This window comes from Sabethes cyaneus, chromosome 2, assembly GCF_943734655.1.
Source record: "Sabethes cyaneus chromosome 2, idSabCyanKW18_F2, whole genome shotgun sequence".
In the NCBI taxonomy this organism is placed as follows: domain Eukaryota; kingdom Metazoa; phylum Arthropoda; class Insecta; order Diptera; family Culicidae; genus Sabethes; species Sabethes cyaneus.
In genome coordinates, this window is record NC_071354.1 from 18,116,149 (window position 1) to 18,132,468 (window position 16,320).

General features: G+C 40.3%; 5 protein-coding genes across 5 annotated transcripts; 3 read left to right on the top strand and 2 right to left on the bottom strand.

Moving 5' to 3' along the window:
- Window positions 1–257: 257 nt before the first annotated feature.
- Window positions 258–1,476, bottom strand: LOC128734223 (pancreatic triacylglycerol lipase-like). Its single transcript, XM_053828288.1, has 2 exons — window positions 1,431–1,476; window positions 258–1,222 (listed from the first exon to the last, which is right to left on the bottom strand). Exons 1-2 carry the CDS (start codon window positions 1,474–1,476, stop codon window positions 258–260), a joined length of 1,011 nt encoding a protein of 336 aa, XP_053684263.1.
- An 842-nt stretch (window positions 1,477–2,318) lies between these two features.
- Window positions 2,319–3,391, bottom strand: LOC128735150 (pancreatic triacylglycerol lipase-like). The gene is made up of 2 exons (XM_053829646.1): window positions 3,346–3,391; window positions 2,319–3,280 (listed from the first exon to the last, which is right to left on the bottom strand). Exons 1-2 carry the CDS (start codon window positions 3,389–3,391, stop codon window positions 2,319–2,321), a joined length of 1,008 nt encoding a protein of 335 aa, XP_053685621.1.
- Window positions 3,392–4,170: 779 nt separating this feature from the next.
- Window positions 4,171–5,187, top strand: LOC128735152 (pancreatic triacylglycerol lipase-like). Its single transcript, XM_053829647.1, has one exon. It carries the CDS (start codon window positions 4,171–4,173, stop codon window positions 5,185–5,187), a length of 1,017 nt encoding a protein of 338 aa, XP_053685622.1.
- Window positions 5,188–10,141: 4,954 nt separating this feature from the next.
- Window positions 10,142–11,551, top strand: LOC128735153 (beta-1,3-glucan-binding protein-like). Its single transcript, XM_053829648.1, has 4 exons — window positions 10,142–10,268; window positions 10,330–10,424; window positions 10,495–10,649; window positions 10,710–11,551. Exons 1-4 carry the CDS (start codon window positions 10,142–10,144, stop codon window positions 11,455–11,457), a joined length of 1,125 nt encoding a protein of 374 aa, XP_053685623.1. The 3' UTR covers window positions 11,458–11,551.
- A 240-nt stretch (window positions 11,552–11,791) lies between these two features.
- Window positions 11,792–13,401, top strand: LOC128738447 (beta-1,3-glucan-binding protein-like). Its single transcript, XM_053833581.1, has 4 exons — window positions 11,792–11,924; window positions 11,986–12,080; window positions 12,143–12,297; window positions 12,360–13,401. The coding sequence occupies exons 1-4, from the start codon at window positions 11,810–11,812 to the stop codon at window positions 13,105–13,107; spliced, it is 1,113 nt and encodes a 370-aa protein (XP_053689556.1). The 5' UTR covers window positions 11,792–11,809; the 3' UTR covers window positions 13,108–13,401.
- Window positions 13,402–16,320: the final 2,919 nt, after the last annotated feature.

Sequence of the window (16,320 nt, forward strand, 5' to 3'; positions counted from 1 at the left end):
AAAAATACGGTTTTTTGTTTATCACAAATGGATAGCCAAACCATAAATCATTGCTGGTAATTTTTATTTAAAAGTTTCCCAGATAAACCTACATGCCTTAACACAACACAACTCAATAAAATAAGCACGATAAGATTTAGAAAGTCATCTTGTAGATAATTTTTATTGCTGTATAGAACCGTTGTTTTTGCATTGTTATTTTTATGATCACACAAGATTAGTCTCAGTAAGCCCCCAATCTGCGCCTCCAGTTTCCGTTAGCCTCTCGCGAATGGTGAACCGGAATTCGTCATCAACTGATAGACTCCAGTAACTCCACGTCCACGGTTAGACGGTTCACCTCCCATGTTGGCGTACGGCCCACTCGAGGTACACTGTTGATTCAGAATCTCATTATGGTTAGCACAACGGATCGAAGTAAAGTGCGCTTCGGTTGAAATCGATTCAGCATACAGTTGGGTCACGCGGTTATGGGCACAAGTGTTCGTTATACAACCCGGTTGAGATCTGCCCCAGTTCGGATAGAAATTAGCATCAGCCAGCGGACCATCGAATCCAAGCGTACCGGCACTGGTATAGATGGCTTCAGTGTAGATGGCATCGCTAGGGGTGAAGATATCAGCCTGTCCCTCGGAGAACAATGGACCCGCTGGATCCAAACCAATAACCGTATCTAGTTGACCATTTTGCTGCTTTCCAGCATTACCGGCTGCGTGTGCTCCCAAACTGAACCCAATAATATTTATCATGGCCTGCGATTGTCCCGTAGTAGACCGAATTGTGTCAATCAACCGAGATGTAATCATTCCAACACCACCAACACGATTACGAGCAGCGATATAGTTGATAGTCTGCGCACCTGCACTCCAATCAACGGTTATCACGTTGAATTCTCCAACGCGCAAATAGTGGTCCTTAATAACAAAGAACAGCGTAGCATCGTCATCCTCAGTCCAACCATGGATTAGGATACGGGTTGGATGATCTGCGTTAAAGTTCGAATTGCTGATTGTAGCTCCATCGGCCCAATTCACTATGGCTCCATGAACTGGATTACGTCGGGTAAACAGTCGGAAAACAACATCCGTTTCGGGATCGAAGTAGGGCTCCGGCTCATTTTCCCCGACCAGCACTTTGCCCGGATTTATGTGAACCAAGCGGGCCCGTCCAGCGCTATCCGAAATCACAGCCCATGGCTTTACCTCCACCGGTAAGGAGTAGCCTACGAATAATAAAATGTGGGTTATTAACAATTAAACATGATTGAGAAAGGCGAAACTTTTCCTATTAACTCAGTTATTCTGTTAATCGACTTACAAGCTAAGCTTCATTTGTCTCGATCTAGCTCAAAATAAAGCCTGCGAGTCAGAGAGACAATACGTATCTGTAAGTAGAAGGACAACTCCATCTTTCTCAAGTATTTAACTCACCAATAGCTGCTAACCCCAGCAGTACGGCTAACGTTGTAAGCTTCATTTTAATCGTAATTGGACTAACTCCGCTGGGGATTTCTACGTTCGCTTTTATAGATTTGCTAATCTTATCGGTTAAGGTACCCCAAACGTAGCTTAATACGGGAACGAAGTTCTTCTTCGAAATTTTGATTAGAGGGGCTTTTGTTTAGGCAACTTCCATTGACGTCAGATAACAACCTTTTGTCCTTTGCTGATTACTAGATATTTAAGCAATTACGTTTCATATTACTAATCAATAATATTGGTAATTTAAGAAAAAACTGTACTTCACTGAGCGATAAAGGTATGTCAAGTTTTAAAATCTAGATAGGTAGATAGTATAATCTGCTGTAGAGTTTTCTTAGTAGGGTAACTTTATCACTGAAGCTTTCCAATGACAATAATCGAAATAAATATTTCTACCGAAATCAAATTTTGCGTTAACAGCTTAATGTACGTTAACAGCTGTAGCTAATGGATTTTATTTCACCACTGGACTTGAAAAGAAACCGCCCAGTTAGCTTCAAGGTACGATGCGGGTCTATTAAGCCAATCGTCATATGTTGGATTGGATTTGGATTGGATTCGGATTGGATTTGGATTGGATTTGGATTGGATTTGGATTGGATTTGGATTGGATTTGAATTGGATTTGGATTGGATTTGTATTGGATTTGGATTGGATTTGGATTGGATCTATATTGGTAAATCTCTGTGGATCTAAAACAAGTTTGAATTTGGTCATTCAAAAACTTGTTGCAATGTTCTACAGAATTGTGAGGGCATTTCGAATTAATCTTGAAAGTATAAAATGATTCAATTTACTCCATGCTGATTCTATTTACATTCATTTTTAAGTGCTTCATTATCCTCTCGCGAATGGTGACTGCTCATTAGTAAGTAAATGATAGTACCCGCTTACGCCACGACCATAGTTGGATGGTTCACCGCCCATCAGTGCCGTTGGACCACTTTCGGTACACAACCCTTCTAGGATCTCCTGGTGGGACGCACAACGTACTCCAACGAAACCTAGCGGTGATCCGATTGACTCTGCGAAGTACTGATGAGCCCTGGTATGGGCACAGTTCCCAGTTATATCAATTCCACAGCCGGGCTGTGTACGACCACCATTGGGATAAAAGTTTGCATGCCCTAGTGGAAGGTCGAACCCCAGAAGGCCGGAATTGGTATAGATTGCCTCAACATACTGTCCATCAGTTTCGCTCAGTATGTCCGGTTGACCAAGGGAAAACAACGGTCCAGCAGGATCCATTCCGATGATTGTATTGATCCGTCCGTTTTGAAACTTTCCCGCATTCCCCGCGCAGTGCGCTCCAAGGCTACTTCCAGTAACAGAAATGCTATCGTGAGTTGCTCCAGTTGTTTCCACGAGCATATCGATAAATCGTGAAACCATTTCGCCAACTGCCCCCACACGATTCCTAGCTTGAATATAGTTGATAGTCTGAGCACCTGCACCCCAATCCACATTAATGACGTTGAAATCTCCCATCGCTAGCAGGTTCTCCCGAATTAGACCGTGCAGATTAGCATCCTCTCCACTGACCCAACCATGGATTGTAAACCGAGTTGGATGGTTTGAATTAAAATACGAATCTCGCAACGATTGTGGATCATTCCACTGGACAATTTGCGCTGCTTGCGGGTTAGATCTGGTAAACAGACGAAAGATGACGTCAGTCTCGGGGTCGAAGGCAGGCTCATTGTCTAACTGCAGCGGATCTGGATCTGTTGCGACTAGATGAAGCTTTCCGAAATCGTCCGGAACTAGGTTCCATTGGGCTGGATAGCAGACGACCGGCCCTAGTGTATAAATATGCCACGTTGCAACGTTCTTAGGTACATCAAAAAGTTCATTTTACACATACCAACCAATAGTAGAGAAAGGTAAAGTCCAAATTGTTTGCTGGTCATTGTTGTACTGAACCGAATTTAGTACTCCTCGTGTCGGTTATCTGCGGAGGGTTTTCCAGTTGGTTTTCGATTGATATGTAATCTGAGTACTGTACGGAAATAAACTTAACTTGTTGATCGACTCATTTGATTAGATTTTTATTTTGGAATAGTTTCGAATGTATATTTCTGAAATTTTCATGTGAAATTAAAACTCAAGGTTTAAATACACTTTTAAAATTATACTCTACTTCGAGAACATTGATTGTTATTTTTCAAGTAGTATACTTTAAACTTTCGAAAGTAAAACTTAGAACAAACCGATGATGATGATGACCTAGATTTCAATCACATTTATTAACATAATTCATAATATTTCGCAAAGAATTGATAAGCCAACTTATTTTCAACCAAAGTGGTCATTATTTTAATCATGTATTGATAAGCTTCAATCAATTAACTACTTTTTATCATACCCCATGGAGAAATTCGGGTATGACTTGCCACTTTGACGCCAGCGATGATGGGTAATCGGAAAGTGGCGTGTTCAAGTGATGTATTTTCAACCATCTCGATGAACAACAATAGCTAAATTAGTCACTTACTCGTATATTGATTAAAAAAGGGGCCAATCGACAAAACTCTAATTTTAGATTTTTTACCTCATTGATAAGATCATTTTAATTATGCGGCAATTTGAAATTCAGGGAGCTTATCTCCCGGATATGTCCATCCAATCTATAAAAGCTTTCGTCTCTCTTTTCGAGCCTACTCAGTTCGCAGTGCCTACCAACGGGAATATGTCACGGTTCTTTTTGCTCACTGTTGCGTTAATCCACTCCTGCTTGTATCTAACCAGTGGTCATCCGCTTCGCGAAGCTCGTTGGGAATTGATACCGGATGGAAATGGATTTTTTCAGTTGGTGAATATTGCTGCCTACACTGTCCCCGAAGATGATTCAGTGCAACCGTTGTTCAATCCGACCGAAGACATCATCTATCGGCTATTTACACGCAGCAACCCAACGGAGGCGCAGATCCTGACGGACGAGGCATCAATTCAGGATAGTTATTTTAATCCGGAACATCCAACTAGATTCACGATCCATGGATGGAACAATGATGGAAGTCATTTTATGAATCAGGAAATCCGAGATGAATTCTTACGAGTCGGAGATTTTAACATCATTACGGTCGATTGGGGAGTGGGAGCGATTACTAATTATATCTCAGCTAGACTGAATGTTGGCCCAGCAGGCCAAGGAGTTTCTGGTTTTATCGACATTTTAAAAGCAGCGACTGGAATTTCGCCAGATAGTATATATATTATTGGATTCAGCTTGGGAGCACACGTTGCTGGTAACGCTGGAAAGGGTCAGGAAGGATTGGTGAATACCATCATAGCGCTTGATCCTGCGGGTCCGTTATTTTCGCCGGGACAGGACACCGCTGTTTCTCCGACAGATGGACTGTACGTGGAAACTATAATGACTAACGCGGGACTGTTGGGTATTGATACAATACTAGGACAAGCGAACTTCTTCCCGAATGGCGGACGCATACAACCGGGCTGTGGTGAAGATACTGGAGGCAGTTGCGCTCACGGCCGAGCACCCCAGTTCTATGCGGAGTCCATCAGTTCATCGACACCGTTCAGAGCTACCAGATGTGCGAATCATGACGAGATTATTGGAGGAATTTGCACGCCCAGTGGCGATGATGCTAACATGGGAGGTCAGCCATCCAATTATGGAAAGGGGGTGAATGGAATCTTTTATCTTAGTACATATTCGGAATCACCGTTTGCAATGGGATAGAAGGATTAAATATTTTGTGAAACAGTCTGAGTCTTGACATTGGGAGAATCCCTACGTTTATTTTGTTGTTAAGTTAACCAATCAGTGATAAATGTATTAAGTAATAATAATACTCGCAGCAAAGTATCTATTGCATTAAAGTTAAAAACAGAAATATTTATATAATAAATAAATAGGAGATATGTATGCAACAGAGCGCCAGAGGTCAGACTTAACCTCATGTGTTTTTTTGGACTTATTAGGTGAATACAGTCAACGTTATTCTAGCTTATTAAGCTATTTTCATAGCGATAATGCTAATAAATGAATATGTTGATCTATCAAAGTGTGATAATTTGATAGTTACATCAATATTTCGTAGGACTGTTAAGAGGTACCTAACGTAGATTTGACACCGGTATTGAAAGTATTAAGGCTGTGAACCATTTCGCGAATTTTTTAACTTTTTGGTTAAAATTTGACAGTTCGATGGTTTTTCGAAAATAAGCCTGCTCGGGAGCATGTTTAGTTTTGGCAGTTCGATGGTTCGGTTCTGAAAGCCAATGATAGGAAAGGTGAGGAAAGAGCTTTTTTTTTCACAAATGTATGGATGTTTAACATATAACAAATTTGTTTATTCAACCCAAAATAAAATGAGATAAATTTTATCTATCAAATAGGAGCAAATGAACACCAAAAATTCATCCAATTCCAACATGTACTGAATAAAAAAATCGCTGTTATAGAAAAATTTCTTCATCCTCAGTAAAACAACTATCAATCTGTCAAATATAAAATGATTCGCATTCTGAACTGATTTCAACCACTCGAGAAGAATTAACCATCGGACTGTAAAACTTTAATTAATATTTTAAAAATTTCGCAAAATGGTTCACAGCCTAAAAATTAAAAAAAAATTTTTTTTGAAAAATATTTCCGTAAAAAAAATATTTTTCTGCAATTTTTTTGTAAGCTGCGGATCGTATCTGAAAACTTTCTGAATATTTTAGGTTCCGATATCGGCGAATATCGAAGTGACGATATTTTTGTTGCGATGTACTCATTACTCATTATTGGATCCGTCCGATATATCGCGACACCCAAAATCGATACTTTGGCTTTCGATTCCCATCCGCGGTGCTCAAGCATTCTGCTTCGATCATAATTATCACGCATTCGGTTTAAGTACATCTTTCCTACTCGCGTCAAAAACGAACATGCACGTCGATGCCAACTTCGTTTGGCACGGTGTTCTATGTGTTGGCCAAGCACCGTACGGCACCCAGCCAAAGAAAGCTGAACACGCGCGCACCTTCTTCATTTTCGTTTTCTTTTCATTTCATGCTACCTACCACAAGCAAGTTATCTCTCTCTTCTCTCTTTTCTCTCTCTCGCGTAACGCTCCACAACTCTGTGTGTTTTTGAGTTTTTTAATTTTCAATTATCTTCGTCCATGCTTATACCTAATTGTCTTCGTACCATTTTTGGCGTTTTTCTGTGATTGTTCTGTGCCTCATCGAAATCAAACACCGAAACCATTCAAACATATTTCGGTAGATATATTTCGAAAGCAGACAAATTTGGAAAAAACAAATTACGCTCTCACGCCGAGAACCCGTGTTCAAATCCCAACCCTGCAGAAGTCACGAATGACCCTTAACAGCTTCGGTCATTCGTGACTTCTGCAGGGTTGGGACTATAATGGGAAAGTGACTATAATCTAACAAAAAAAAAACAAGAAATATTGTAGTAATGATTATTATTTTCGAATATGTATTATTTCAATGTAATTTCACGCATACATCTCATATTATTTTTAAGCCACAATGCATATCAATTCGGCACCTTCGTGAAAAAAACAAATCAAAATGCTCCGATTTAATTTAAATTTTGTGTGCTTATTCCTTTTCAGTAAATTTTAGACTCGTATTTTTTCTTGACGCTTGAGATTCTCTTTTCTGAGTCCCAAAATTCACATACATTTTTGCCATCCTATCTTTCTTCAAAAATGCATAACTCTTAAACTACTAAACTGATTTTAATGACTTTGATATCGAACCAAAAGTATTTTAATGAAATTTTCAGAAATAATGCTGGACTGAATGTCAATTTTTTTGTGGTCACTAAAACATACAAAATGTTACATATAATTTTAGAAAATTAAGCATTATTTGCAAAATATATCAAAAGTTCAGAAACGTATTGTTTGAAAAATAAATCTTTCTATCTATTCTATCTATCTTCTAGTCCACAGGGTGTTCAATAAGTTCGAATACAACTTTACATCGTTGTGCGCATCATGTGCATTCTGTGTATTGGTATTGGTGTCAGCTTTAGCCTTATATATAGGCCAACCGACGCGCAAGTTGTCGACTTGTTGTCCTTTGTTATTTGTTAACCGCGCGCGATGAAGGAGTACCGCAACGTCGTAGTAAAGTTGTTTGCGAGAGGTGAGCGACCCGACGATATATTTCGGCGGTTGAAATCCCACGGGATGAAGCGGAATTTCATCTACAACGCCATCCGTCGGTACCGAGGGACGGGCTAGGCCAAGGACCGTGCTAGATCCGGGCGGCTGCATTCGGCGAGGACGCCAGCAGCCATCAAGGTGGTAAGGGAGCGGGTTCGTCGAACAATGAACCGCTCGATCCGGAAGTCCGCTGTAGACCTGGATATATCGATCGGGAACGCCCACACCATCATGGCGGAGGATCTGGGATGCAAGCCGTACAAGACGCGCAGGGTTCACGGAGTAACGGGGGCTACAACGAAGAAGAGGCTGGACAGAGCAAAACTGATACTTTCGCGGCAAGCTGGTCAGGAGTTCGTGTTTTCTGATGATAAACTCTTCATCTTGCAACAGCCGCACAATATCTAAATTGATCGGATGTGGCCGCCGACATTGGCCAGCATCCCCCCGTCCCATATAAACATCCCGCGGTTCCAGAGCGCCGCGTCGGTGATGGTTTGGGGGACCGTATCCAAGCGCGGGAAGCTTGCACTGGTCATTATCGAGAAAAACGTGAAAGTCAACGCCGCGTACTATAGACCGAGATTCTAATGAAGGTTGTGGCCCCAGCACTTCGTGACATCTACAGGAAAGATCAATACGTCTTTCAACAGGACGGTGCACCGGCCCACACGGCGAATATCGTCCAAGCGTGGTGTCGGGAGAATTTGACTGATTTTCTCGATAAGACTTTGTGGTCTCCCAGCTCCATGGACTTTTATGGATGGTCGTACATGCTGGCCAAGCAGAGCGAACATAAAGTGAGCACTATAAACCAATTTAAGAAGCTCATTTCCATGATCTAGAACGAGATACCCGTGGACCAGGTGCGTGCCGCGTGTGATTCTTTTGAGAGACGTCTCAAGCTCGTAATAAAGCACAAAAGTGGGGGGGGTTTCCACCAAATATGTCGTAGAGGTTCTCAATAAGCAGTCCTTCAATAAAAATTGACTCAGAAAAGTATATCTTGTATTTTCATTTTTTAAACACATTTTTAAAGTGTATTCGAACTTATTGAACACCCTGTATAATATGTAAAAGTGAACGTGAGTTTTGTATGTTCCACCATAACTCCAGAACGCCTTGACCGATCGCCACCAAACTTAGCACACATATTCCTTGATATACGGGAATCAGCGCTGGAGGGTTCATAAGAGGGGGGTCGTAACAGGGGGGGAGGCCATAAATCCGAAATGCCTAGACGGTTCTTCATCAAACTTGGCACACATGTTCCTTGGCAAAAGAGTAGCACTGGGAGGTAAACAAAAAGTAGGGGGTGGGTTCCCTAATAGGAAGAGTGGAGGATCCCTAATAGGAGGGAAGCCATAACTCCGAAACGCCTTGACCGTTCTTTATCAAACTTCACAAACTTGTTCCTTAACATAAGGAAATCAGAACTGAAGAAGTTAACAAAAGGGGGGGGGCAATGCTCGCAGCTGTCTTTGTTTCTCTTTCTTTATAGGGTTATATAGGGATTTCCGTAAACAAAACAGATGTGCAAGTGACCAGAATCTCGGTCTATAGTACGCGGCGTTGACTTTCACGTTTTTCTCGATAATGACCAGTGCAAGCTTCCCGCGCTTGGATACGGTCCCCCAAACCATCACCGACGCGGCGCTCTGGAACCGCGGGATGTTTATATGGGACGGGGGGATGCTGGCCAATGTCGGCGGCCACATCCGATCAATTTAGATATTGTGCGGCTGTTGCAAGATGAAGAGTTTATCATCAGAAAACACGAACTCCTGACCAGCTTGCCGCGAAAGTATCAGTTTTGCAGGATGACACAAAACAGGGGAAGCTGACAAATGGGGAGGAACTTCCAAAAGAGGAACAATATTTTAATATTTTTGCATTATAAACATTTCGTTTACAATACCTGATGTACAAGTGGCTATAAAACAAAGGCGCCCCGAGTAAGATCGGGCACTCATCTAGTTTTAAATAAATAAAGTGGTGAGAATGTAATGGAGACGCATGGTTTTTGTTTCTACTTGCGATAAAATGGATAAAATGAACCTTTTATTTGGCATTTAAATTATTAAAAACGGATCAGTGATTCAAAAGTTGCAAAATTTTAAACAAAAAAAAGTTAGCAAACACAGTTCCTAGCGGAGATTTTCATAAACAATTTGTACCTTAAAATGATAAAACTGGAAACCTTAGAAACCTATTCTTGAGGCTCGTTATCACCGTATCAATACTTATACTTTATCAACGATATGCAGATTTTTTTTACAAATCAATTTGGCAGCATGTGAACTGTGCATGCTGAGCAAAAAAAAACTACGAGATCTTCGTGGGAGTTTAGGTCTGCCGAAATTGCATGACAGTTAACAAAGTCAAGTGCCGATCGTCTTCCTGCGATTGTTGCGTGTACAACAATGCCGAGGGGCGACGATAAGATAACGCCGTAGTATAAAACATGGAAAGCTAAATTTGTCTACGCGCACAATTAGTTAGAAAATGGCAAACGGCTTTGCCTCATTCCATAAAACAACAGCGACGTTGCTCGTGCTACTGTTCGCTGTAACAGTCAGTCAAGCGTGTGATCCATCACCGACGACCGCTTCTGGTTGGAGAGCTCCACAGGGTTCGTATTAATAAATTCGGTTTTTGTTTGATTAATTTCACCTAATTCGATTCCCTTGAAGGTCCGTTTTGTTCCGGACAACTAATTTTCGAAGACAACTTCGACTATTTGGACCGATCCGTTTGGGAACACGAAAATACCGTCGGTGGAGGAGGAGTAAGTAAAAAACTTTCACCACTTTGTCCTAATATCAGCATCCTAATTAGTACGAATTTTTCCTAAACAGAATAACGAATTTCAATGGTATTCAGGAAGCGATCGTAACTCGTACATAAAAGATGGACGTCTTGTTCTCAGACCCACACTGACAGCCGATGAATTCGGTGAGGAGTTCCTTTCATCCGGCACGATCAATTTGTGGGAACAGGATGACTTTAACAGGTAACAACAGCACAAATCAAATAAATTTTAAAGTAAAATCTGCTGTCACACCAATTTCAGATGTACTGACCACCCGGATTGGGCGGAGCAAATCATGGGATGCTATCGTCAAGGTAGTCCGGAATATATACTGAACCCGGTACGAAGTGCACGGCTTCGGACGCACAATTCTTTCGGTTTTAAATTCGGAAAACTGGAGATTCGTGCAAAGCTACCGGCTGGAGACTGGATCTGGCCTGCCCTATGGTTGATGCCCAAAGAAGACTACTATGGTACTTGGCCCAGATCGGGAGAAATTGATCTTATGGAATCACGGGGTAATCGCGAGCTTTGGCAAGGTGACCGGAATATTGGTGTAAAACAAGCTTCTTCCTGTCTGCACTTTGGACCCAGCTGGGACTACCGTCATTATCTGTGTAACTCCGATACTCGGGAGGGTCTCTATTACTTTTTCCACAACTACCAGCTCATTTGGACGGAATATGTAATCCAATTTGCGATCAACGATCAGGTCTATCATACCATCACTCCGTACGAAGGTTTTTGGAAGCTAGGTGGATTCAGTTACAATCCATGGGAAGGAGCCACACTCATGGCACCGTTCGACAAAGAGTTCCACCTGCTACTAAATGTTGCAGTTGGAGGTGATTATTTCCCAGACGATGCTTGGAATCCTCATCCAAAACCATGGTACTACGGACAATCCACGGCGATGACCAGTTTCTGGAATGCCAGGGGAGACTGGTACAGCACCTGGGGCGAAGAAGCTGCTATGGAGATTGAACACGTGCGAGTGTGGGCTTTGTAAATATCAGGTGATGTTGTTTCGATTGGAGCTCCTGCAATTATTAAATTCACGGTAAAACATTCACACTAAATGGGAATAAATAATTCAATTTAAATTCGATATGTCACACCAGGCTGGTAATCCAATTTAAGCTTTTTTTGTAATTCAGTTTTTATAAAATGTTGGGAATATTTAACTCTCAAAGAGTTATGCATTTTATATTTTTTACTGTACCCTTTGACGATAGTCAATTCGTCGCTGTTGATGTCAAACTAAAGGAATCCGACCATCTGTTCAAATGTAACATTTCCATAATACTTATTTATGATCGTATAAATAGCTCGCCAAAAGATCAATTGATACAAAACGCAAGATGACAAATTGTCGGACATTGCTGTTGTTTTTCACCATCTTTCTGTCAATAGCGACAATTCAGTCAGCTTGTAGGCGATCGTTGACTACCGCTTCAGGTTGGAAGGCTCCCAAAGGTAGTTGTAATCTTAATACCTAAATTAATTTTCTGAGTTTAACTCGATGGTTTCTGAATAGGCCCATATTGCTCCGGACAATTGATTTTTAGTGATGATTTCAACTCTATCAACTGGTCCGTGTGGGAACATGAAAATTCTCTCGGAGGAGGTGGGGTAAGTCAGAATGCATACAATCCGCCTAACCGTTAAAAGTCCTAACAGCGTCATTCGTTTAGAACAACGAATTCCAATGGTACTCCGGCGGGGGTCGAAATTCCTACGTGAAGAATGGTCATTTCTATATTCGACCAACCTTAACCGCCGACGAGTTTGGTGAGCGCTTTCTTACTTCCGGTGTGATCAATTTAAATCAAGGACCCAAACACCAAAGGTGATGCTCTGCTCTATTCAGTAAATCAAAATTACCTTTATTTAATATATTTTTTTATTCAGATGCACTGACCCACCTGGTTGGGCCGAACAAATCCAAGGTTGCTATCGTAGGGGTAGTCACAATCGGATTTTGAATCCGGTACGAAGTGCCCGAGTTAGAACCATCAATGCGTTCGCCTTTAAATATGGAAAACTGGAAATAAGAGCGAAGCTCCCGACTGGTGATTGGATTTGGCCCGCGCTGTGGTTACTGCCAAAGGGAGACACCTACGGTTATTGGCCCAAATCTGGAGAAATAGATCTGATGGAGTCACGCGGTAATCGAGACCTCCGGCTGAACAATGAAAATATTGGCGTAAAGAAAGTGGGTTCTTGCTTACACTTTGGAGAAAATGCAAACTATCGCAGTTCACAGTGTGGTTCATTCCATCAAAATGGACTGAACACGGGTTTCCACAATTACCAACTAATTTGGACGCAAAATGTAATCCAATTCGCCATCAACAATCGGATCTTTCGAACCGTCACTCCGTACGAAGGTTTCTGGAGGCTCGGTGGATTCAGTCACAATCCATGGCCCAGGGGAACGAAAATGGCTCCCTTCGATCGAGAATTCTTCATACTGATGAACGTTGCCGTTGGTGGTGATTTCTTTCCAGATGGTGCCTGGAATCCTCATCCGAAACCATGGAGACAGGGCAGCCCAAGTGCGATGAACGATTTCTACAAAGCGAAATCTTCCTGGTACAGTACGTGGGGCGAACAGGCTGCTCTTCAAGTGGATTATGTTAGGGTTTGGGCAGCTTGAAAAATGGGAATTATCAATCAAGTGATCGATATATGAAAGTTAAAAATACAAAATAAAACTTAAATTAAATTTATGCAATTCATATTTAAACACAAAATAATCTGCTGCTATAGAATATTATTTCGTACAACTTTTTTGCGTAACTAGGTGGGGGGCTAGCTTTGCTTAGCTTAGTCCCCACTAGGGGAGATTTAAAAAATTGGCTTGATTTTTTAATTTTAAGGAAAAACTATAGTTGGATAACTCCAGATAATAAAAATTTAAGAGTAATTTTTAATTGCTTCACTACTATAAGATCCCATGCATTAATATGCATTTAATATGGCGACGAAATAAAATAGTCGAAAAAAATGTCGGAGGCCCCTAGAAATGAGCGGTAGTTCTGCCAATGCATATTATACGATGCAACTTCACGCGTGTTATGTTTCTCAGCTTCTAGCTACCATGAGACAAACCGAACAAACCAATTTTGAAAAAAAGTTGCCTCGTTTTTCAATATATCAAACGCACTCTCTGCTTACATTTTGGCTCAAATCCATCAGGCATTTCTGTTTTATTTGTTTTAGAGAAATATCGATGTTTACCGCCTTTAAAGAGGTTTTAATTCATAGGTTCATTGCATAGTGGCATTACATCGCAAAACTTAAAAAGGGATAGAAAAGACTTTTATGTAAAAAAAATATTCGGAATAAACCCGCTTGTTAGGGATTACCTGCTCCCCTTTTTCCAACCCCCTGTACACTCACTCTTTTATGTCACGGAACATGTGTGCCAAGTTGGATGAAGAACAATCAAGGCGTTCTGGAGTTACGGCGAAACATACAAACATACGTTCATTTTTATATATAACAAATTAAAAATTTTAAATTGGATTTGAATTGGATTTGAGATAAGACTTCGAATTACATTTGAAATTAGACTTGGAATTCTTTTTGTACTTGAAAATGGGCCAATCATCGGACAAGCACAAATTGACATTAGCGATGAAAATAGATTTGAATACAGAATAGTTTGAACTTGTAAGATTTTACTCCGGACATGAACACGAGTTAGACATGAATCTTTAACTGAAAATAGAATTAATATTTTTCGTCTTATTCTCTTACACGTTTTACCTTTTATCTGTTCCGTTTTTACTCTTTTCTAGTCCCATTTTGAGCTTTTTGTGCTGTTTTTTCTTTTTTGTCCGTTTTTTTATTTTTGCTTTCATTTTATTTCCGTTTTGCTCTTTTTCGCTTATTTTCTTTTTTTTCTATCGCGTGTTTCCTATTTTATTTTTTTGTTTTCTTCGTTTCCTGCAAATATTTTCATATTTTCAGTCCTGTTTTTCACCTTTTTTTATTTTCTCTTCTTTTTATACTCTTTTGTTATTTTCTTTCCCATTTTTTCGTGTTTTCTTCTTTCCTTTTTCGTCATTCTTGTATCCGGTTTTCGGCTTTACCTAGCTCTTTCTATTTGTTTTCCTTCTGGTTTTTCGTCTTCGTCTGTTTTGTTTTTCTTCTCTTTGATACCCCAGTTTTGCACTTTTTCTGCGTTTGCGTTTATTTTATTTTTGTCTCACTTTCTCTCCTTTTCTATTCAGTGTTCTTTTTTTATCTCCAGTTTTCGCTATTTCCTCTTCCATTTAGCATTTAGTTTAGTGTGTTTTTCTTTGCTTCTTTCTGTGCCCCATCTTTCTCCTTTTATATCCCGTTTGACCTTTTTTCTTTGTGTTTCTTTCAATTATTTTCAGTTTCTCGTCTATTCTGTTGTTTTTGTCTCGTTTTTTGACTTTTTCGTGAGTCCTGATTTTTCTCTGTTCCATTTTTCGTTTATTTTGTTCCGTTTTTCCTTGCTTTCGAACCCGTTTTTCCGTTTTGTCCCGATTGTTTTGTCATTTTCTGTCCCGTTTTAATTCGTTCCCAATTTCGTATTTTCACGCATCTTATCCGGTTTTTTGTTTTCATCTGTACCGTTCTTTCTCGTAATAAATCCTACTCTTTCTCTGTTTCTGTTACGCTCTGTTTTTCTTTACCGTTCTATCCGTTTTGTCTTCCGGTTTCATTGTTTTTCTCCATTTTTTCTTTTGTATCACGGTTTTCATCTTTGTCTGTTCTTGCTTCTCCATTTTCCTACTCGCGGATTATCTCCTTTTCTTTTCCTCCGGTTCTATCCCGTTTTTCCGTTTTTCTTCTTTTTTGTTTTTTTTTATTTACTCGTATATGACTATACGCGGTCATGACGTAAACTATTTTGGAAAGGGAGAAAGTATTTATCCAATTAAACACTCTTCATATCAGACACTTCGTTATTTTCCAAAACAGTTTAGGTCAAATCCGCGTTTAGTCATATATGAGTAAATTAAAAAAAAGAAAAACTTTTGTTTACAAAGGTAAAACCACCTAGTATTGGTTTCAATCACAAGACCTGCTGTACAATCGTCGGCAACGCACTGCTTTATTTCTATCTGTCTTTCTGTCGTGTATCTATTTTTGTTTCTACTGACCAAGAGACCGAGTAGATAACAGTCTATTGCCGTTCTCGGAACAAAAAGCAGTAGTACAATAATAAAAGTGTGTGGTGCATATACGGAGATGATAGAATTGAGAAAATAAAACAAAAAAAGGTATTAGACTACCTTATTTAGCGGCAGTAGTATAGTGAGTAAAACATTCAGGTATTAACCAAAAGAGCGTGGATGCGAGACCCACCTGCCATTGCACAACCCGATATACTTTTGGTTTATATCGAATTTTTCCAGTTCATCAGACACTTCCTCCATCTCCTTTTGTGTTCCGTGTTTTTCTTTTTCTGTGTCCAGTTTATCCTCAATTTCTATTTCGTTTCAATGGTTTCCCCTTTTTCTCATTTTTCTTCATTTCTCTACCGTTCTTCATCTTTTCTTCCCAGCCTCCTCGTTTTTACCTTGCTCCCCCGGCTTTATCACCCGTTTTCTTCATTTCCACTTTTTTTTTTCTTTTTATCCCATTTCACTTCCCATTCTGTCACGCTTTTTGTTTCGATTTCTTTTTTCATGCCAGTTTATAGTCTCTCTCTCTCTCTCTCTCTCTCTCTCTCTCTCTCTCTCTCTCTCTCTCTCTCTCTCTCTCTCTCTGTCTCGCGCGCGCGCTTTGCCTCTTTTTCTATCCCGTTTGTCCAGTTTTCGTCACGTTTACCTTCGTTCTCTTCTCTGTTTTTTCCTTCTGTTTTATTTTTGCTTCTTTTTCTGGTGAG

What these genes read in the sequence shown, in the direction of transcription:
- LOC128734223 (XM_053828288.1), bottom strand. Translation starts at nt 1,476, where the DNA reads ATGAAGCTTACAACGTTAGCCGTACTGCTGGGGTTAGCAGCTATTG. An exon ending in GCTGGGGTTAGCAGCTATTG is followed by an intron (nt 1,223 to 1,430) that starts GTGAGTTAAATA and finishes TATTATTCGTAG; the next exon opens with GCTACTCCTTACCGGTGGAG.
- LOC128735150 (XM_053829646.1), bottom strand. Translation starts at nt 3,391, where the DNA reads ATGACCAGCAAACAATTTGGACTTTACCTTTCTCTACTATTGGTTG. An exon ending in CCTTTCTCTACTATTGGTTG is followed by an intron (nt 3,281 to 3,345) that starts GTATGTGTAAAA and finishes TTTATACACTAG; the next exon opens with GGCCGGTCGTCTGCTATCCA.
- LOC128735152 (XM_053829647.1), top strand. Translation starts at nt 4,171, where the DNA reads ATGTCACGGTTCTTTTTGCTCACTGTTGCGTTAATCCACTCCTGCTTG.
- LOC128735153 (XM_053829648.1), top strand. Translation starts at nt 10,142, where the DNA reads ATGGCAAACGGCTTTGCCTCATTCCATAAAACAACAGCGACGTTGCTC. An exon ending in TGGTTGGAGAGCTCCACAGG is followed by an intron (nt 10,269 to 10,329) that starts GTTCGTATTAAT and finishes ATTCCCTTGAAG; the next exon opens with GTCCGTTTTGTTCCGGACAA. An exon ending in GAACAGGATGACTTTAACAG is followed by an intron (nt 10,650 to 10,709) that starts GTAACAACAGCA and finishes CACCAATTTCAG; the next exon opens with ATGTACTGACCACCCGGATT.
- LOC128738447 (XM_053833581.1), top strand. Translation starts at nt 11,810, where the DNA reads ATGACAAATTGTCGGACATTGCTGTTGTTTTTCACCATCTTTCTGTCA. An exon ending in AGGTTGGAAGGCTCCCAAAG is followed by an intron (nt 11,925 to 11,985) that starts GTAGTTGTAATC and finishes GTTTCTGAATAG; the next exon opens with GCCCATATTGCTCCGGACAA. An exon ending in CAAGGACCCAAACACCAAAG is followed by an intron (nt 12,298 to 12,359) that starts GTGATGCTCTGC and finishes TTTTTTATTCAG; the next exon opens with ATGCACTGACCCACCTGGTT.